The sequence below is a fragment of the Podarcis muralis genome, chromosome 6 (assembly GCF_964188315.1).
Source record: "Podarcis muralis chromosome 6, rPodMur119.hap1.1, whole genome shotgun sequence".
In the NCBI taxonomy this organism is placed as follows: Eukaryota; Metazoa; Chordata; class Lepidosauria; order Squamata; family Lacertidae; genus Podarcis; species Podarcis muralis.
In genome coordinates, this window is record NC_135660.1 from 93,595,887 (window position 1) to 93,617,657 (window position 21,771).

General features: G+C 44.0%; 1 protein-coding gene across 1 annotated transcript; it reads left to right on the top strand.

Annotated features, from left to right (window-relative positions):
• The first annotated feature begins 81 nt into the window (after nt 1–81).
• Nucleotides 82–19,618, top strand: NUFIP1 (nuclear FMR1 interacting protein 1). Its single transcript, XM_028728813.2, has 10 exons — nt 82–268; nt 3,651–3,742; nt 5,632–5,736; nt 6,465–6,527; nt 6,933–7,009; nt 10,371–10,463; nt 12,210–12,451; nt 14,307–14,441; nt 14,908–15,143; nt 18,468–19,618. Exons 1-10 carry the CDS (start codon nt 103–105, stop codon nt 18,798–18,800), a joined length of 1,542 nt encoding a protein of 513 aa, XP_028584646.2. The 5' UTR covers nt 82–102; the 3' UTR covers nt 18,801–19,618.
• Nucleotides 19,619–21,771: the final 2,153 nt, after the last annotated feature.

The following is a 21,771-nucleotide window of genomic DNA, read 5'->3' on the forward strand; positions in this document are numbered from 1 at the left end:
CGCTCGCGGACAGAGTGGGCGGGTCTTCCTCCTCCTCCTTCGCCGGCTATTGGCCGCGGTCGCGAGGTGACGTAGTTTCCGGTGCGCCGCGCAGTTTCCTCCATGCTGCGCGCCGTTGGAGTTGCTGAGGCGATGGATGCGTCCGTGTGGCGGGTGCCGCCGCCGCCGCCGCCGCCTTTTCCTGACTGGGCCTCGCAAGGCCACTGGCTTCCTTCCCCTCCTCCTCCTCCTCCAGGGCCGTGGCCTCCTCCTTGGTCCCAGCCGCCAGGTGCGTCGCCCTTCGGCCGGCCTCGCACGTGCGGAACTCGCCGCCTCGGGACGGCCTTGCTCCGCTCGGGGCCTTCTTGCGCCTGGCTTCGGGGAGGTGGGCCTTGCTAGTGGCGGCGCCCGAGGCCTCAAGGCTTCCCCGCCCGCCTCGTGGAAACTCCGCAGCCTAGCTCTGGATCAGCCAGGATTGCGGAGCGACGGAGCCCGAGTACAGTAGTACCTCGGGTTACATACGCTTCAGGTTACAGACTCCGCTAACCCAGAAATAGTGCTTCAGGTTAAGAACTTTGCTTCAGGATGAGAACAGAAATTGTGCCACGGCGGCGCGGCGGAAGCAGGAGGCCCCATTAGCTAAAGTGGTGCTTCAGGTTAAGAACAGTTTCAGGTTAAGTACGGACCTCCGGAATGAATTAAGTACTTAACCTGAGGTACCACTGTATTTTGTTGTTGTTTAGTCGTTTATTCGTGTCCGACTCTTCGTGACCCCATGGACCAGAGCACACCAGGCTTTGCTGTCTTCCACTGCCTCCCACAGTTTGGTCAAACTCATGTTCGTAGCTTTGAGAACACTGTCCCACCATCTCGTCCTCTTTCGTCCCCTTCTCCTTGCGCCCTCCATCTTTCCCAACATCAGGGTCTTTTCCAGGGAGTCTTCTCTTCTCATGAGGTGGCCAAAGTACTGGAGCCTCAGCTTCAGGATCTGTCCTTCCAGTGAGCACTCAGGGCTGATTTCCTTCAGAATGGAGAGGTTTGATCTTCTTGCAGTCCATGGGACTCTCAAGAGTCTCCTCCAGCACCATAATTCAAAAGCATCAATTCTTCGGCGATCAGCCTTCTTGATGGTCCAGCTCTCACTTCCATACATCACTACTGGGAAAACCATGACTTTTAACCATGACTTTTAACTATACGGACCTTTGTTGGCAAGGTGATTTCTCTGCTTTTTAAGATGCTGTCTAGCTTTGTCATTGCTTTCCTACCAAGAAGTAGGCGTCTTTTAATTTCATGACTGCTGTCACCATCTGCGGTGATCATGGAGACCAAGAAAGCAAAATCTCTCACTGCCTCCATTTCTTCCCCTTCTGTTTGCCAGGAGGTGATGGGACCAGTGGCCATGATCTTCGTTTTTTTGATGTTGAGCTTCAGACCATATTTTGCGCTCTCCTCTTTCACCCTCATTAAAAGGTTCTTTAATACCTCCTCACTTTCTGCCATCAAGCCCGAGTATAGAGCCGTAATATTCATCAGATTCATTTCGTCCTTGGCAAATAGGAGATGGGTGGGTTGGTGTGTGTCCTTCCCCCAGGGCCAGAATTAGGTTTGATGAGGCCCTAAGCTACTGGAGGTAACAGGGTTTTTTATATGTACAGCTGTGCTTTATCAACAACAAATTGTCTCTGGTTTTTTTGTTGAATTTATGGACCTAATAGGTATCTAACGCCATTTGCACATGTTGCCATGCCGCCAGTCCATGCAGAATGTAGGCACCCTGTATATAGAAATGAGCAAACTAGTGATATTTTAGGGAGCAGGCTAGCAGGCGGGGCCCATTACTTACATCATAGGAGCCTACACAACACAAAACACTGTTGCTGTATGTAGGTTTTATTTTATTTGTTTTTTATCTTATATTTTGGAAATGTACATCCATTTTTTCCCTTTAAATTTTTTTGTGCCCCCAAGAGAGTGGGGCCCTAAGCTATAGATTGTTTAGCTTATATGTAAAAAGGCACTGCCCTCCCCGCCACTTCTTCCTTCATCACCCCCCGCCCCTAATTTCAGAAGTGAAGAACTGAAAGAGTGTGTTTAAGCAAAGAGAGTGAGAGAGAAAGGCTGGCAGGCATGGCTGGTGTGGGAAGGGAATCGAGGAGGAGTTGGGGGTGTTGCTTTGCTGATGTTGTTTTTTGACACCTATATTTTCAAGTTTTCTTGGTTCCATTTGTGGGTATTCCATTCTTGTTTATGTAATGAGCATTGGAAGGCTGCTTTGGAAACGTCTGGGACCTCCTCTCTCCCATCCCCCCCCCATTATTTAGGAGGAACTGCTCCTAGAATTATATTTCTACTGCCCCTCCCTCCCTCTTCTCACAGCCCCTCTTCCAAATAATCTACTTTTCCATCTCCATTCCAATGCAGAATAAAACCATTTCATTGAAACATTTAAATTAGCATCCACGTATAAAAAGCACAGTAAAGCCAAGCGCACTGGACAGGAGTTAGGAATTAAAACAGCAATTTAAAATCCACAGGGCTGCTTTTCATTTTCTAATCTGATTGTACAGTTGACAACTATTTTGCGGGGGTTCAGTTCCTGGCCCCCACATGTTGGCGGAGCGCATATAAGTGCAACCCACTCTGTTATGCAGTTTTCATTATATTTTTGGTTACCTGTGCGCACATGCATGATCACATGTCTTTTGAATGCTTATTAATCAGTCATTGCCTGTTTAAATTCTTCATACCTCATGTTCCAGTTAAATGAAACTCACCACATTGTTATACCACATTGTTTCTGCCAGTGATGACCCCATGTTTCCTTTGGGGTGCCAGATGCTGGTGTGGGAAGTAATCATGGGGCCTGGTTTCAGATCCATGTGATCAGACTTTTCATATATTAGCACTGGAGCATAAAGCGCAAGCATGCCAAATTAGCTTGCTAGTTTTATCACTTGGTCATAGCAGAAGAATAAAGGTAAAGGGACCCCTGACCATTAGGTCCAGTCGTGGCCGATTCTGGGGTTGCGGCGCTCATCTCGCTTTATAGGCCGAGGGAGCCGGCGTACAGCTTCCGGGTCATGTGGCCAGCATGACTAAGCTGCTTCTGGTGAACCAGAGCAGCACACGGAAACACTGTTTTCCTTCCCGCTGGAGCGGTACCTATTTATCTACTTGCACCTGGGGGTGCTTTCGAACTGCTAGGTTGGCAGGAGCAGGGACCGAGCAACGGGAGCTCACCCTGTTGCGGGGATTCAAACCGCCGACCTTCTGATCGGCAAGTCCTAGCTCTGTGGTTTAACCCACAGCGCCACCCGCGTCCCTTGAGCAGAAGAGTAACATTCAGGAAATGGCCTGGGATAGAAGAGTTCCCTAGGAAGAGGGATTGTTCACTCTGAGAACCGTAGCTCTCTGAGGGGCATGGGGAGTCTCCTAACAACTCTCAGGCCCTTTAAGAAACTATCGTCTCCAAGATTCTTTGGGGGAAGCCATGATTGTTTTTAAAGTGGTAGGATCCTGCTCTAAATGGGTAATGCAGATGGGATCCTAGTCTTGCAGTTTTAACTATTTAGTTGTGTTTATATGTAATTTTGCTTCATATACAAATTGCAGTGTCCTAATGGCTGATGCAAGTAAATATCAGTAACTATTTTGATTTTTAATTAAAGGCAGAAATTTCCATTTTGATAGAGAATGGCAAATGGAGCAAGCTGGAATGCCACGTGCTGGATCCTGTCAGGGCAGGAATGGCAGACAGAAGGTATTTAATTGTAAATTAGAGTTGATAAATTCTGATGTCAACCTTTAGACATATTTATTATTTCATATATTTATTATTTATTAAGTTTATATAGCACTCTTCATCCGAAGATCACAGGGCAGCTTAGAGCAGTGTTTCCCAACCTTGGGCCTCCAGCTGTTTTTGGACTACAATTCCCATCATCCCTTGCCACTGGTCTTGCTAGTCAGGGATGATGGGAGTTGTAGTTCAAAAACAGCTGGAGGCCCAAGGTTGGGAAACACTGGCTTAGAGCATAAAAATACAAAATGAAAACCCAAATTACTTAATATAATAACAAAAGTAAACAAGAAAAACAATAAACCCTGCTCCCACAAACACATTTCAAAGGCTGTAGATTGCTTAATCAGCCAGAGGCCTGATCAGAGAGGATATGTAATGATGGCACAAGGTGAGCCTCCCTGGGAGGAGCATTCCATAAATGGGGAGCTACCGCAGAAAAGGCCTGTTCTTGTGTTGCCACCCTCTGGACCTCTTGTGGAGGGGCCACATGAAGAAGGGCTTCAGATGATGATTGTGTGGTGCAGGTCACTTCGTATGAGGAGAGGAGGTCCTGAGCCATATGAGACTTTGTAGGTAAAAACCAACACTTTGAACGAGGCCCAGAAACTTAATAGGCAGCCTGTGTAGTTGGGCCACGATTGGTTTTAACATGTTTGGACCACCTAGGCCTAGTGAGCAACCTGACCGCTAAATTCTGCACCACCTGAAGTTTCCAGACCGTCTTCAGAGGCAGCCCTTCGTTTGACGTGTCGTTGTATTCTAACCTAGAGGTTACCAGAGCATAGAAAACAGAAGTTAGATGTATTCAGACATGACAATAAATCATGGCTTATTAGAGGAACGAACTAGTTGCATCAGACCTTGGGCTCTTCCATCCCTTCTCTTCCTTTGGCATAACAATAAGGAGATTGCAATAAAAAATGGAAGTGAAAACTAAATTATAAAACAAATTATAGAAGTATAAAACAGCACAAAGTTACAACCATAAACAAATGTGAAAACAATTAAAAACTTCCATATATAAAAAGCAATCCTAATTCTGTTTTTAAAAATCACATTGATCAATAGATAAAATAGTTCCATTATAAATGCAGAACAGAAAATTCAAATGGAAAATGTAAGCTGAGCTTTTTAAAAATTTAAATAATATCAAACAGCTCCACAATAAACATCCACTGCATGATTGCGTATGTCCTGCTGCAAAACCTAGTGGTATATGTGGCAAACTTGCTTGCCACATAAAACACAAGTCAGTACTATTCAGTCCACAGCTAACCTGAAATTTGAATCTGGGACATTTAATGCTCCATTCTTTCAGTCACGTCACCGTCATTCTTTTAGCTATAAAAGTTAAAATGCTGTGAAACACAATACTTCATCCCAATTGTAAGCATTGTTCTGCAGTGGTTCCAGTCCTACTTGGACGATCATTTCCAGAGGGTAATGTTTGGGTCATGTTGTTCAGCCCATGGGCCTTTCAATGTGGGGTTCCTTGTGGTTCAGTCTTATCCCCCACAATGCTTAACATCTACATGAAAACATTGAGTGGGGGTCATCCAGAGTTTTGGAGCATGTTGTCAGCAAAACGTTGAAGACACACAGCTCTAGTTCCTCTAATGATAAGCCATGATTTATTGTCATGTCTGAATGTAGTGTCTGTGAGATTAAATGCAGTTTTTAGGTAGGCTCTGCAAATTGACTGACTAGCAATTGGATCTGGCAGATTTAGCACCTGCATCTGATACAATATTTTGCATAAGTGGAATGGCTCCTGACAATTACTGTGTTGGTCAGGATAAATATAATTGTAAGTGATTATAGTTAATGTTTCCCTGCTCTGTTTGCAGAATAGGAAGCGAAAAGAACCCGTTTATACTCATTATTGTGATACATGTGATCGTGGCTTTAAAAACAAGGAGAAATATGAAGAACATGTCTCTCAGCACAGGCAGGTATGTTTTAATCGTTGGGTAGATATTTATCTCTTTTGGTTGGCAATTAATTAATAGCATGATTTCTTGAGTTCATTAGTTACCTAGCTTAGCGCTTCTTCAGTTATGCTGTCATGGGATCATGGAATGCTGAATGGATTGTCTCATGCAGCTAGGATTGTCTCTCATCCAACTGCATGCAATGTCAAAATTTCCTAGGTGTAAATCATTCAAGTTGTATAGGGCTGGGAATACCCCTCTCTGTAACCGTGGAAAGTGAAGACAATGCTAAACTAGTCAGTGGCCTGGCTCAATATAAAGCTGCTGTCTGTGTTCCTGAAAGGGTTTAAAGGTGGAAGGAACTTTCAGGTTTCTCTGAAATATACTAAAATTATTCTAATACTCAGTTGCTAGTTATATGGTTGCAAGGTATCATTTGAAAATCTAGAGGGAACACTAGGGTTCTGTTTAACGAAAATAGTCAGAACTCAGAATAAATGTCTTCCTCTGTGTTGCATAGCCTTAATCAGGTCTAGGGTAAAGCAGCTGTGTTCCTTTCAGGGGCAATAAAGGCCTTTGGTGAAATAAGAAGCAATAGGCCAGTCACATCACCAGCTAAGGAAGCAGATAAGGTAAAGGCAGAGGAAGAAAAATAAAAGTGAGAAGAGAACAAAAAGCAGGAGGCATGCTAATTAGGCATGCAAACACAACCCAGTTCTAAAAGTGGTTGCTACTTTTCTTTCTTTCAGTGTACAGAAGATGGCTGCACTTTTAGTGCACATGAAAAATTGGTCCAGATTCACTGGAAAAATGTAGGTATTTCCCTAGTTCAGCTTGAAATCTGATTTTAAATGAATTGTAGAATTGTTGAACTGCAAGGAAAAGGAAACTATTCTTTTCCGCTTTGAACTATAAAATCAATGCTGCTTTGTTAAATTAGACTGTTTTGGTGAGGAGGAGGCCCTTTATGCCAATTGCAATGATCCGCCCATCTACAATTTTCACTCTGTTTAGCCCTTGGATCAGCTGGTTGGTCTTGTTTGTTCTTAGTAATGCTGTTTTTCAGGGGTTGTGCTGAATTTGGGTTTGAATTTGGGTTTATTTTCGTCACTGTTCGTCCCCTTTTTTCTGTTTAGTCTTTCACTAAAAACATAGTTTTTAAAAGACTATAAACACCCGTAATTCACAATGTTTCCCCCCCCCTTCCTCTTCCGCAGATGCATTCTCCTGGTGCCAAACAAATCAAGTTAGATACTCCGGATGAAATTGCTAAATGGAGGGAGGATAGAAGAAAGTGAGTAGATGTTTAATTTGTGTTGCTCCAGATGAGACTGAAAATGATTCCCCTCCAAAAAAAATCTTACAACTTTCTCTTATTCCTCCCTTTCACCTTCTTTGTCATGGCTGCTGCTGAGCACTGCTCTGTTCTTCCATCTTAGTTTAGAACGTATTATTGACTCCATCTATTTGATAGTGAGCTATAACATTTAGTATGTGGAGAAAGCTCTGCAAGGCATAACAGAGCTGTGTTCCTTCCTCTCTTGGCTTGGTTGTGCAGGCACCTTTCGAGGTTAGGAATGGGAGGCCTGTGCCCACTCCTGTACTGCTGTCTACCTTTCCCAAATTTCTTGACTTCCTCAAGGGGCTCTCTTATAACCCATGTGAATCCCTCCACACACATTTGCTATGTTTACAGTAGGACTGACTCAGGCTCTCTATATATTTTATTTCATAGCACAGATCCTGGTATGCCCCATGGAGGACCTTAAGGTCCATATGTAGCAACACCCTAGAGGTCCCGGCCCCTAAGGAAGTTAGATTAGCCTCAACCAGAGCCAGGGCCTTCTCAACACTGGCCCCGGCCTGGTGGAACACTCTGTCTCATGAGACCAGGGCCCTGGGGGATCTGATTTCTTTCCGCAGGGCCTGTAAGACAGAGTTGTTCCGCCTTGCCTTTGGCTTAGAATCAGTTTGATTCCCTCCCCCTCTTTCTTTTTCCTTTCTCCTCCTATGAAGAGATTGCACCCTAATGTTTTAATGTTGTAGTTTAATCTTTTAAATTGTATTTTAATCAACTTGTTTTTATTATTGGTTGTTAGCCGCCCTGAGCCCGGTCTTGGCTGGGGAGGGCAGGGTATAAATAAAAATTTATTATTATTATTATTATTATTATTATTATTATTATTATTATTATTATCCCAAAGTGATGTAGAATAATAAATTAAAAATTGTAGGAGCAAGGCTGGGAGTAAGCTGTTTGTTACATCTATTTATTTGATCAGAGGATAATTTCCCAAAGGAAATAAAATATTTAAATATTAACTAATTAATTGAGGGAGGAACTGCATGGGCGTGCATGGGGGGGGGGGGACAGCTCCCACCTGAAAGCGAATGGTTATTGAAATGCCTGGTTGTCGCAGAGAGAGACAAATAAAGTGACTTGAAGGTGAGGCAGTAGCCAAATGTGATCAGTATTAAAAGTAGTGCTTTTTTTTAGTGTTCTTGGGAATCTGAATGTATCAAGGGCATCGATGGAGATCCTACCTGGTGAACCCACAGTGAGAGCTATTCCATTTCTGCCACGCAAAAACTTGCTAGTAATGTGGCTTGCGTGCTCGTTTTTTGTGGAAACTCTTCGGGTATTAAAACAACGCCATCTTCATTGCCAAGTTCCCCACAATTCACACATCATGAATAGTTTTCAGGAGTTTTGAGAACTCTATAGTCTCTTAACTAAGAGGCAACCAATCTGTGCAGCTCAGATAACCAGAAAAATGTAGGGAGCACCAACTGAATTGGCTGTTATAACTTCCGGTAGCAAAGGCTGCAAGAAATGTGTGAATGGGTCACTTGGGGATCAAAGGGAGCAACCTCTTCCATTTACTCATTATTGCAATCAGATTTCTATGGAGATACACTACAGTGAAAAATAGTTTGGGGGAAACTCTTGGGTTCAGAAACCCAACAAGCCAGATGATAAGCTATGCAGAAGCAACCTATCCATACTATATCAGTTTAGGGTCAGAAAATTTGTGCTGAAATCAGCACACGGGTGGCACATACCCTGTTGCAAAGGTACTACATAATGATGAAATGCCACAAAAATGCTAAAGGGAAACTTTTTTTATGGTGTCCTGGTGTGCATTAATTCTGGCTGGATTTGCGTGGAATTATTTCAGAAGCGAGGGATTGTACCAGAATATTGCTGTCCGTTGTGGATCCTAAACAAATTCCTCCAGAGGAAAATTAGCTTCAAGGATGCTAGCAATAGCCTGTGGCTAAGCACAGGAAAGCAAGGTTGGGCTACTCCACACAGGACTGTGAAATATAGTGTGCCATAGGCATATAACTAGGAGGCTAACAACAGAAGATAGTGTCAAAAATATTTGGTATTCCTGTATATCTTTCATATGTTACAGGTCTCTGCAGGCAGAGCAGGTGCTGTGATTCTCCAGCAGTTTGACTTTCCCTTTTTAGCCAGCGGGGTATAAATACTGTATTTTTCGCCCTATAGGATGCACATTTTCCCCTCCAAAAATGAAGGGGAAATGTGTGTGTGTCCTATGGGGCGAATGCAGGCTTTCGCTGAAGCCTGGAGAGCGAGAGGGGTCGGTGCGCACCGACCCCTCTCGCTCTCCAGGCTTCAGGAAGCTCTGCGCAACCCTCGGGAGACCGGCTCCGAGGGTTGCGCAGAGCTGCCTGCAGTCCCGGGCTCAGCGCAGCTCTGCACGGCCATCGGGAGCGGGGCGCGAAGTCCCGCCCGGCTCCCGATGGCTGCGCAGAGCTGCCTGCAGTCCCGGGCTCAGCGCACTTCTCCCCATCGCCAGCCCCACAAGCTCGGGGGACAGCGGGGAGGCGGAGTGCGCCTTCCCGCTGTTCCCCGACCTGGTTCTTCCAGCCCAGCACCTGGGGGGGAAATAATTTTTTCCCCTTTATTTCCCCCCCCCCCCAAAAAAAAACTAGGTGCGTCCTATGGGCTGGTGCATCCTATGGGGCGCAAAATACGGTAATAAAATTATTTTTATTATTATTACTTTGAGGCGCACTCCTTTGTCTTTTGAGATAGATGGGTACTGACAACCAAATTAAGGTGTGCAAGTGAATGGACCGGCAGTTATACCTAGAAATATTTGCTATATCGCATGTGATGAATGTGGTTTCCTACAAAGGGTTGAAAACAAGGAATGTCATTGTTATTTATTGTAAAAAGAATTGCAGTAAAATTATATGTAAAATAACTACAGAACAACTTATGATGCAGGTGCTACAAAACCACGCTTTGGCCACAGGCAGGGAGACAACCCCGCCCCAGGCCCTACAACGGTTGAAAACAGCAGCTAGCCAGCCCCAGCTTTCTCCAGGCAGGAGAATGGGGTGCCTGTGGCAGTAATAGCATATCTGTTGTGTGCTGGGCTATTACGGATGTCAGGGCCTGGAGGAGTCACACTCCCATTCTTCTGTTCCCTAGTTGATGGCCTAGGCTAGGAACACACCAGCCTTTAGCCATGGAAGGCAAGTGATTTGCCTGCCAGCCCACAGTGTTGGAAGCACTGGATCTTCCCAGCCCCCAATTCTTGCTAGGAATGTTTCGATTAAGGCTTGCGAAACCAGTGCCATAGATGTATTAATAAGACTTCATATGTACGCTGCTCTAGAAATTTTCCTACTTTGGCAAATATTGAAAAGAAGAAAGCATTGGAGGTGGAAAAGGAGCAAAGAGGAGGAGTACTGAAAACACTTCAGTTTGGGTAAGAGTGTGTGTGTGTGTGTGTGTGTGTGTGTGTGTTGTTGGTACCATCAAAGATGGACTCTTTCTCTTTCCTTATCATTTATTAAAGATTAATTCATTTTCTCTAATATGTTCAGAACAGGGTAGATGAGATTTCCAGAAAGTCTGCACCCAGGAATTAGTCCAGTCCCAGCCTGGTACATATCTAATTATATTGAGCACTTTCAATCCATTCTCTGGTCTAGATGTGTGCAGTGACCAAGCTTGCCTAAGTGTGGGATTGGCCATCGCCACCGGCATTTGTGCAATTGCTAAGTTTATACCAGCAGACCTCTAAAATTAGGCTTCTATTGGTTTTATCACAAGGCATAGCAGCTTATCTTTCCTTCCCTCCTCGTTCCTCGGCAGTTGTTAGTGGCAGCTCCCACATGCATGTCACTCCATCCTTCTCACATGGTTCTTCTGCAAATACAACCTTCACGTTTCAGGCACTTGCTTAGCCCTTCTGACACACATTTCAATTTTCATTCTACAACCTCTCTGACAGTATGGTAAAGGTAAAGGTGACCCCTGACCATTAGGTCCAGTCGTGGCTGACTCTGGGGTTGCGGCGCTCCTCTCGCTTTATTGGCCGAGGGAGCCGGCGTACAGCTTCCGGGTCATGTGGCCAGCATGACTAAGCTGCTTCTGGCGAACCAGAGCAGCGCATGGAAACGCCGTTTACCTTCCCGCCGGAGCGGTACCTATTTATCTACTTGCACTTTGACATGCTTTTGAACTGCTAGGTTGGCAAGAGCAGGGACCGAGCAACGGGAGCTCACCCCGTCGCGGGGATTCGAACCGCCGACCTCCTGATCGGCAAGTCCTAAGCTCTGTGGTTTAACCCACAGCGCCACTCACGTCCCCAGTATGGTAGCCATCTTCAAATACCTGAAGGGCCGTCCCATGGAAGATGGAGCAAGCTTGTTTTCTGCTGCTCTAGAGCATGGGTAGGCAAACTAAGGTCCGGGGGCCAGATCCGGCCCAATCGCCTTCTAAATCTGGCCCAAGGACGGGCCAGGAATCAGCGTTTTTTTACATGAGTAGAATGTACACTTTTATTTAAAATGCATCTCTGGGTTATTTGTGGGGCATAGGAATTCGTTCATTTTTTCTTTTTCAAAATATAGTCCGCCCGTCCGCCCCCGCAAGGTCTGAGGGACAGTGGACCGGCCCACAGCTGAAAAAGGTTGCTGACCCCCTGCTCTAGAGAGTGGGAACTGAACCAATAGATCCAAATTGCAAGAAAGAGATCCACGGATGAAGGGTGGTGCACAAATTAAATAAATAAGAAAAGGAGATTTCGCCTAAATTTTAGGAAGAATCGTCTGACAGTAAGAGCTGTTTGACAGTGGAATGGATTTTCTCAGAAGCTGTTGGGCTTTCCTTCCTTGGAGGTTTTTTTACACAGGATGGATAGTCGTCTGTGAGGGATTCTTTAGTTGTGATTCCTGCTGTATGAGCTTTGAGATCCTTTCCAACTCTGCAATTCCATAACAGCAAGGCACTTGGTCCAGATTGTAAACAAGACGGGGGAAAGCTACCCTGATTCTCTCGATACCCAACACAGTGTTTCCCAAACTTTTGATACCTAGGTAATGCTGAGGCATAAATGAACGATTTGGGAATCAGCCGCGTATAAGAATATATGCGGGGAGCAGCATCTGTGTCATGGCTGAGACAGGAAATGACCTGGAACAAACATTTATGCATTTTTCTCTTCCAGCAAGATGAAAGGAATGTGGAAACCTCCTCAAGCTGTGGCTTCTCGACAACGAGGAAAAGAAAGAAGGCAGACAAATGGCTGCTGGAACAAATCTAATCATCCCTTGAAGGCTCCCGCTGCAGCTGTGACCGATCCAAATAACCGTGGGACCGAGAAGGAATTTGGAAAAGAGCTTTCTGGAGAAGCAGATACCTCCATGAGAGATGTAGATCCCCTTAGCATTCTGGCCAGAAACGATCCTGGTGAGGCCTTCCCCTGAGTTTGGTTTCTTCACGTACAGTGGTGCCTCGCAAGACGAAAAGAATCCGTTCTGCGAGTCTCTTCGTCTTGCGGTTTTTTCGTCTTGCGAAGCAAGCCCATTAGCGGCTTAGCGCTATTAGCGGCTTAGCGGGCTTAGCGGATCAGCGGCTTAGCGATCAGCTGTTTAGCGGCTTAGCAGATCAGCTGATAAGCGGCTTAGCGGATCAGCTGATAAGCGGCTTAGCGGCTTGGGGAAAGGGGGAGGGGGAGGAAAAAAACCCTGCAGGAACTCGCAAGACATTTTCGTCTTGCGAAGCAAGCCCATAGGAAATTCGTTTTGCGAAGCACCTCCAAAACGGAAAACCCTTTCGTCTAGCGGGTTTTCCGTCTTGCGAGGCATTCGTCTTGCGGGGCACCACTGTAATTAAATGTTCAACAGAAAGCAGTAAGAGAACTGCCCTTAGACAAATGTAGGCGAGAGGGTTGTGGAGGTAGAAGTGACTCCACGCCCCCCCCCCAAAAAAAAACCCCCTGCCAAGTGAATAACTTGTTTTTGTTGAGGGACTTCGCTAAGCAGAAGTCAAGCCCAGTTTCCCTCAGCCAGCATAAGGCCCCTGCTGCTCTCCTCAGGGTTGGAATTGGTCAAATTAGTGAGTTGGCCCTGGTGCTACTGATGATCATGGAGAGATAAATAAGGTTTATTTACATACCCCCCTTTTTGCAATAACTATATTCAGTGGGTTTACCCAATCCACTGGTTCCCCAAAACTGCTCCGAGCAGGATTCTGGAGCAGTTGCCACCACTTGTGAAGTTTTAGGGTTGATATTTGCCTCCTTCAACTTGCCAGATACCTGGCCACTAGCCAGGAGGATCATGAAGAGGTTTTTAGTAAGTTCTGTTTTATCTGCTCCTCTAAAGCACACAGGAAGAAGAGGGGGCCATGCAGGCCCATAAAGGAGGCTAGACTGGTTCATCTCTGACTCTGGATGCAGAAAAGGCCTAACTTTGGCAGAGACCACTAGAGGGTGGCTTCATGGGCCGGATTGGGGCCTCAGATTTGCATCTGGTTGCTCATTGCAAACCACTTTTCTTGTTGGCTTTTCTGTCTCTAGTACTGAGCTTAAAGCTGAAGTATTTGGGGCCATAGCCCATTCTGATAAGTCTTCCTTCAGGTAAATACTCCAAGTTCTCTAGAGCAGTGTTCCCCAACCTTGGGCCTCCAGCTGTTTTTGGACTACAATTCCCATCATCCTTGACCACTGGTCTTGCTAGCGAGGGATGATGGGAGTTGTAGTCCAAAAACAGCTGGAGGCCCAAGGTTGGGGAACACTGCTCTAGAGGATTCCACTTCCAGAGAGCTTCTCATCTGTTTACACAGATACCACCCACAGGGGTAAAAGGAATCTCTTTTGGTGCTGTGTAATTGTTCAAATATTTTTGTCTCACAATTGAAGAAGAGTATTTCACCATTTAGGTACTCTTTATCAGAGTGTGATTTATTGCTGGGGGAAACTAGGTATATATGAGGTGCTGACAGCACCCAAGTTTGCTCATCCCCAGCACTACTGAAAACTTCTGCAGCCAAAACTATGCAGAGCATTACAGTCGCTCATCTGCTTGCATTGAATAAATGTCTTTAATTTGCATGTTTAATTTAGAATTGGCTGTATCAAGTTTTTCAGAACCCTTTATTGTTGTAGTGCGGATGGGTACACATCTGTGAATAGGGCAGAAAGTTTCTGTGGTGGGTGTGAGGGAGTAGCTATACGGGGCACAGAGGGTCAGTTCGGTGAAGCCTGGTGCTGGTTGTAGGCCCTGCTGACAGATAATGATGCGGTTTTTCTGCCTCCTTCCAGATTCAGATAAAGAGGGGTGCACTGAAAAAAATGCAGGTTTGGCGATGACTGTTGTTCCAAAGCAGGTGACCTCGGCTCTGAGCTCACTAGTAGCCAAATATGGCAGCATGTCAGAAAGTGAGAGTGAACAAGAAGGTAAGCTGTTTAATTTAAGATAAGCTGAACTATGTATATACAGTTAGCAGTAAAGGTGCAGTTATGGAATATGTGGCTCGTTAGTGATGCCCTGCTATTTATAGGGCTGGTAGGTGACTAAATGAACAGCGGCTATTGCATTAAGGCTCTAAATCAGGGTTTCCCAAACTTGGGTCTCCAGCTGATTTTGGACCACAACTCCCATCATCCCTAGCTAGCAGGGCCAGTGGTCGAGGATTATGGGGCTTGTATTCCAAAAGCAGCTGGAGAGCCAAGTTTAGGAAACCCTTTTCTAAATCATAATTGTGTTTTGGTTTAAGACATACTATTTGTGCACAGTGCCCTTAACATTCAATATCATTTCTTAAGTAATTTCAGTTTGAATCTGTCTTGTGCAGTAATCAGTTGCCTGACCCAATCAGTGTTTTCATCACTATTTACTTTACCGCTTGTTTTTAAAAAATAGAACCAATCAAGACCGCAGCAGAAGTATTTCATGAAAACAAGACATCTCTCAGAAGTGTCCCTCCATCTTCAAGCGTCTCCCAGAGCTTTAAAGACACAGGCCATAAAGAAGCTTCTAATTATGTAGACACAGCATCGGGGAGGCCGGATTCACATGCAGTACATTCCAGGAGTATGAACAGACAGAGGAAATCATTTTCTGAATTACCACGCCGTCATCCAACTCTGCTGGAAATGGTAAACTGCCCTTCCAGTATTTTCTACTTAGTAAATAGAATATTGTGTGTTTGTGATTGTAGGCTGGTGCTGTAAGAGGTTAGGTAGCTTGGTCAGGTCCTGCAGGCTTAGTCAAGGCAAAATAAAGTGCGGCTTGATCACCTGCTATGTTTGTTCCAAAACAGTGACAAAGAAATGAATGAAGATCTTCTCTTCTGCTGGCAGTGCCAAAGAAGCTTCCCAATATCTTCTATCCAGCATATCCTAAATCCATCTAAACTTAATATGTGAGAAAAATGGGCTTGCCATTAAATGAGAAGTGCAGTTAGGCTATCTCAAGAGATGGAATAAGACAACTGAATTAATACTGGAGGAAGAAGCAGACAGGTCACTGGGTTAGTCTATTGCATCAAAAACAAAGAGTCCTGTAACCCTTTAAAGACAAATAAATAAAAAACATCAGTTTGTTATAATGTTTCCGGAAATACTGCTTTAAGCATAGATTTGTAGGGTCCTTGGATGTGAGGACATGGGTACATAGTGTATTACTTCCTATTGTGTTCTCTGTCAGTTGCAGCCATGTATCCATGGTGAGTTCCGTACTAATTCTGGCCACACAGTTTATCCCCTTCAGTTAAGCGTTAACTGACCCAAACTATCTCCACTTGACAGTGAGAAAACAAAGGTCTGAGTTGGTAACTGTCAGATGCAATAGTAGTTGGTGAATGTTCTTTCATTGTGAAATTATCTTTTTTTAATTTAAGATTTTATTGACTTACACAAAAAAAAGGGCAATTAGGGGATATATATTAAAGAATATCTGTTTTGTCACATTATAGCACTCAATTACTATTAACAGTTGAATGAGATCAATATTTTTTTTTCTCTAAATCAGTTATGAGGTCCACATTTCATTCATTGGTACCGGCAAAGAACTTTGCAAATCATTTGCAGTAACATCAGAGATAAATTCCTGGTGTAGGAATGTTCTGGGTTATGTGTTATTTTTTCAGTGCTCCAGATTCCAGGTATTCTTGTACCTAAAAGGAAATTGTAAATCATAATTGCAGCATCTTTTGAATGGCAGTCTCAATAATCCTAGCCATCTCCTAATATACCTCAGTCCAAAATTTTTGAACAAATGGACACTCCCGCCATAAATGGATGTACGTCACCCTGGCACCAAATCTGTGCCAGCAATTGAATGCCAACCCTGAAGTCATGTGAGATAATTGTACCAGTGTTGCCTGTGTAATATCTTCACATAGGTAAACACCAGTTTGTATGGTTTAGATAGAAGACCGTAAGTTTTTCCATTAATTTCACTCGTGTCAATACCTATATCACGCTCCCATAGAGTTTTAAGGCCTGCAAGAACTCAATTATATCATTGTGGTATTACCTGAATTCTGGTTTCTGTATTTCAGGAAGGTTCAGCAGTTGGCTTCAATATTAAAAAGTTATATACTAGTTAAGCACGCTAAACCAAAAAAGAAAACACTGAAGCTGAAAGCATCTCTCTCCTTTTCGGTACACTCTGTGTCCAATGCTTGAGCACCGCACCTCTTTTTCTGTGAGGAGGGTTGCCTTCTCACTGTTTTTTCAGCTCAGTGTTTTTCTTTGGTTTCTTCTCAGTGTTTTTATTGGTTTGTACAGGGTGGGGTGTATTCTGAGCATTGGCAGTTTTTATTCTATGTATTTATTGCGTCTATATTTCACGTTTTCCTCCAAGAAGCTCAAAGGGTGCACATGGTTATCCAATTCCCTGATTTATTCTCACACCATCCTGCGAGGTAGATTAGGCTAAGAGATGGTGACTGACCCAGGGGCACCCAGTGAGCTTCATGGCTGGGTGGGGATTAGAACTCTGGTCTGCCAGGTCATAATCCAGCACTCTAACCACTACATCGGGGTAGGCAACCTAAGGCCCAGGGGCCAGATGCGGCCCAAAGGCCTTTTCAGTCCGGCCCGCGGACGGTCTGGGAATCAGCGTGTTTTTACATGAGTAGAATGTGTCCTTTTATTTACAATGCATCTCTGGGTTATTTGTGGGGCCTGCCTGGTGTTTTTACATAATTCGAACATGTGCTTTTATTTAAAATGCATCTCTGGGTTATTTGTGGGGCATAGGAATTTGTTCATTATTTTTTTTCAAAATATAGTCCGGCCCACCACATGTTCTGAGGGACGGTGGACTGGCCCACAGCTGAAAAAGGTTTCTGACCCCTGGACTACACCAGACCTCATTATTACATGGTGCCCATCACATTTCCTTAGCTTTCATGTGTACCTCTGAGTGGGATGCAGGTGGCGCTGTGGTCTAAACCACTGAGCTCCTTGGCCTTGCCGGTCAGAAGGTCGGAGGTTCGAATCCCCACAATTGGGTGAGCTCCCGTTGCTCTGTCCTAGCAGTTCAAAAGCATACCAGTTCAAGTAGATAAATAGGTAACGCTGTGGTGGGAAGGTAAACAGCGTTTAGTCCTGCTGGCCACATGACCCGGAAAGTTGTCTGTGGACAAATGCCAGCTCCCTTGGCCTGAAAGCGAGATGAACGCCACAACCCCATAGGTTTGGGGGGGCCCTCACATATCCTAAAATAGAAAGATGCCTTCTATGCCTGAGATGGTTCGGTTGGTAGAGCATAAGACTCTTAAGCTCAAGGTCATGGGTTCAAGCACATTGCGAAAAGATTCCTGCATTGCAGGGGGTTTGACTAGATGACCCCTGTGGTCCCTTCCAGCTCCGCAATTATATCCATTTTTATAAGTTTACTTTGTGTTGCTTTGGGCTAAAGAAAACCAGCTATAGGGCCTGTTTCAGTGTCTGGAAACTGCCTAAAGTGGGTGCAGAAGTGAGAATATTTGCCACGTTAGTCATTCCCCAGTTTCCGTTTCGGCCTTTCAGTGGCTGCATAGCAAATAAATATTTTCAATAAATACATGTCCCTCATCATGGGGTGACTTCCTTAGAAGGATGCTATCTTACTGGGATGGTTCTTGAGCTCCAAAAGTCATGCCATGGTTCTCCTTTCACGGGCATTAGTTTTATAATATTTTCGCCAGCAGGCAGATTATTTCTCTAGTTCATCACAGTTTCATAGTTGAGTCTCAAGTCCCACAATAAATTGGGGGGGGGGGCATCCGATCAGAGTGATTAACCCATAGTTCCAATTTTTATAAAAATGTCTGAGGTATATATTTCTGCCTGGTTTTTAGCAGAGACAAAAACCAAATATATATTGGAAACCCATTTGCTGATTACTCCATAATTGTATCGCTGTGTAAGCAGTTCTGTTTGCATAAAATGTTTGTAGGAATATGCCTCATTCTGTCTTTCTCCTTCTAGCTATTAGCAAAGGACATACGGCATGAAAGGAATGTGATTCTGCAGTGCATTCGCTATATTCTCCAAAATGATATCTTTGGACTCTACTCACAGACTCATTCAAGAGCATGCATGGAGACTGGGCAGACTTCTCAAGATACGAAAGGCAGGCAAACTGAATCTAACAGCTCTCATAGTTTTGACAAGAAATTAGCAGAGCAGAATGAATTACTTGTAGGTCAAAGTAAGGAGGCATCTGTATCCTGCACAGCACAATCATATGCTGTTGATGAGGAGATTTGGGAAACCACAGAAATACACTGTAAAGAAAACGAACTTGATAGCTCTGCATAACAAGACCTATTTTAGGATTCTTTCTGAAAGTCAGCAAATTATATAGGAGCTCAAAATATTTTGACAGAACTAAATGTAAACCCTACATCGACATCCATCCTGTTACTATTTTGATCTTGTAGATTTTTTCCCCTTGAGGGTTTTATTTTTATGCCTGAGGAGTTTAAATGGACATTAACCACATTAAATCAATATTCATGTGATTTCTATTATAGACATGACAGCAACATTCATTGTTGTTGCCCTATGGTCTCAGGCACTTTTCTCCTTCCCCAAAGTGTAACAGCCGTGGAGACAGATTGTGGGAAGGGAAGGCGGGAAGAGGGTTTGGCTTTCCTCCCCTCTGTGCTCTTTCGATGTTAATATTAGACATGCCCCCATCTCATCCTCCCATTTTATACATGAATGTGATACTCATGAAATGTGGCTGCCACTATTGTGCCCAATGTGGCCCCTAGAGTATCTTAATTTCTGAAGTATCAGAAAGATGGAACATTAAAAATTAGCCTTGCAAATATTTATCCAATCTTAACACTAGTTTTGTTGTCTTGAGCAGCAGGCTGAAGGAGACGTTATCTCCCTACCTGCCTCTGACCAATTTGGATTGTTTTATTTTTATTACGGTTGTCCCCAGCAATGTGGTACAATTTGAAAAAGCTTTATATTTTTAATTATTAGTGGAGCAATATGCACCAAGTTGCTTGGATTAAAAGTATGTTTTTTACAAAAAATATGTACTGTATTCCTTCCCACGCTCCCACTTTTGTCCTACAAATGTAATACATTAACTCTTAATAAACGGTTGGTGCAGAAATTGATCACTTGGTATTGAAAAAGCAGACACTTTATTTTGGATTTTAAATAATACATTGAAATTGTGTGCAATTGCAGTGACTCACTGTCTATTTGTCCTAGTTTGATTTGGAAATTTGGTTTTCAGTCCGGTTAAGGCAGTCCATGATACAGTAGAGGGGTTGGGTTGGCATAGTGAAAAACGCTGGATTTTTTTTGACATGTGAATTAATGTGGAAGAAAGGTGTACTCTCAAAAAGAAGTGGAAGTCATTCTCCACTGCACTGCAAAATTAGTCTAAAAGTAGCAGGAATAAACTTAGAAATTGTGCACATTTCCACTGCATTTCTTTAAAATCTTTATCCAGATGGTTCATTGTCAGCAGTGCTACAGGAACCAAGAGGATCAAAAATTAAGAAGACTAGCAGGCCAAAGGTCTGCTGAAATAAAATGACTAGCCCACAAACATGCATTTCTCATCCATACACACTCATGGGTGCCAAAAAGATTTTCTGGCCCCAGCACACTGTTTATGAATTTGACCTCCTGACACACACAGAAAAGATCTGTATAAAAGTTACATATGTTTTGTGTCATATGCATATTTGTGTCCAGGTGGGAATGGAGGGTGCAAAAATAAATCAGGGACGACACATGTAATAAAATGTCTGCAGACAATGTGAACCAGTGAAGTTTTTTGCATAATTGAATTTACATACTAGAAAAGGCTTAACCTGTTGAATTTCTACCATATAGCTGTTAAAGGGACAAGAACCCAGTTTTTCCCCAAAACCAACACTAAGCCAAAGCCTAGGCTAATGTCCTGTGTATCCACTTACCTGGGAGTAAGCCCTATTAAATACAAAGAAATGTATGAGTTGACATGTATACCATGGTACTAAACAGTACAATGAATTTTAAACGAGTTGCTGTAGGTCCTGCACAGATTTGCTTAAGCCTCTTGGAAAGTTTTCACAATTTGCATTTAGCATCCACCCACATTTATTGTGGAATAGTGTTTGAAGAAAATAACTGATCTCAAATGAACCCACCACAAGAAAACTGCATCCTGGTTGCTGGGGGAAAGGGGACATCTACAGAGAAGATTAGGTCTGCAACAGGAAATGTGCATTAAAGGAGAAAGGGAAACACCAGCTCTTTAGGACCCCAGGGCTTCCAGTGGTTTGGAATTCAAGAACTCACATCTGTCACAGTTACGACTTCATTCAATGGCTGGTGGGAGCAGCCAGGCTGGTTCATTTCACAGAAATCACTTGGAAGGCTACCTGCACATTTTGCTTCATAATGTTCTTCCTAGAAGAGCTCAAGACTTTAAAGGATTTTTTAACGAAATCTCAAGTCTGGGACCCTGCCTGGTGATAGAGTTCTTCCTATTATGTTTCACATCATGGTTGGAGTCACAGTGCTGTACTCATTGATTTCCAGCTATATAAAGGATAATAAGGCTAGGTGCAAAATTGTTCCCACACCCACCTATTGTGCCAGGGTCAAGCTTGTTTCAGCCAAGCAGAATTCGCAATTAAGATGCAATCCGAAAATCTGCTTTGGTTAAACCAGGAAGTTTTCTTCTTGTGGCCATGTCAGAGGGGATGGAAAGCACACTAGTCCAAGAACCTGGCTCATCCATCGTTTAAAGCATTATATCCTCACTAGGGTTGGCCTAACCCGAAGTCATGAGTTTCCACACCCAGAGTTTCTTGACAAACCATGTGAGTTTATGGCCACTGGTCCCATCACCACCTGGCAAATAGAAGGGGAAGAAATGGAGGCAGCGAGAGATTTTACTTTCTTGGGCTCCATGATCACTGCAGATGGTGAGAGCAGCCACGAAATTAAAAGACGCCTGCTTCTTGGGAGAAAAGCAATGACCAACCTAGACAGCATCTTAAAAAGCAGAGACATCACCTTGCCAACAAAGGTCCGTATAGTTAAAGCCATGGTTTTCCCAGTAGTGATGTATGGAAGTGAGAGCTGGACCATAAAGAAGGCTGATTGCCGAAGAATTGATGCTTTTGAATGATGGTGCTGGAGGAGACTCTTGAGAGTCCCATGGACTGCAAGAAGATCAAACCTATCCATTCTGAAGGAAATCAGCCCTGAGTGCTCACTGGAAGGACAGATCCTGAAGCTGAGGCTCCAGTACTTTGGCCACCTCATG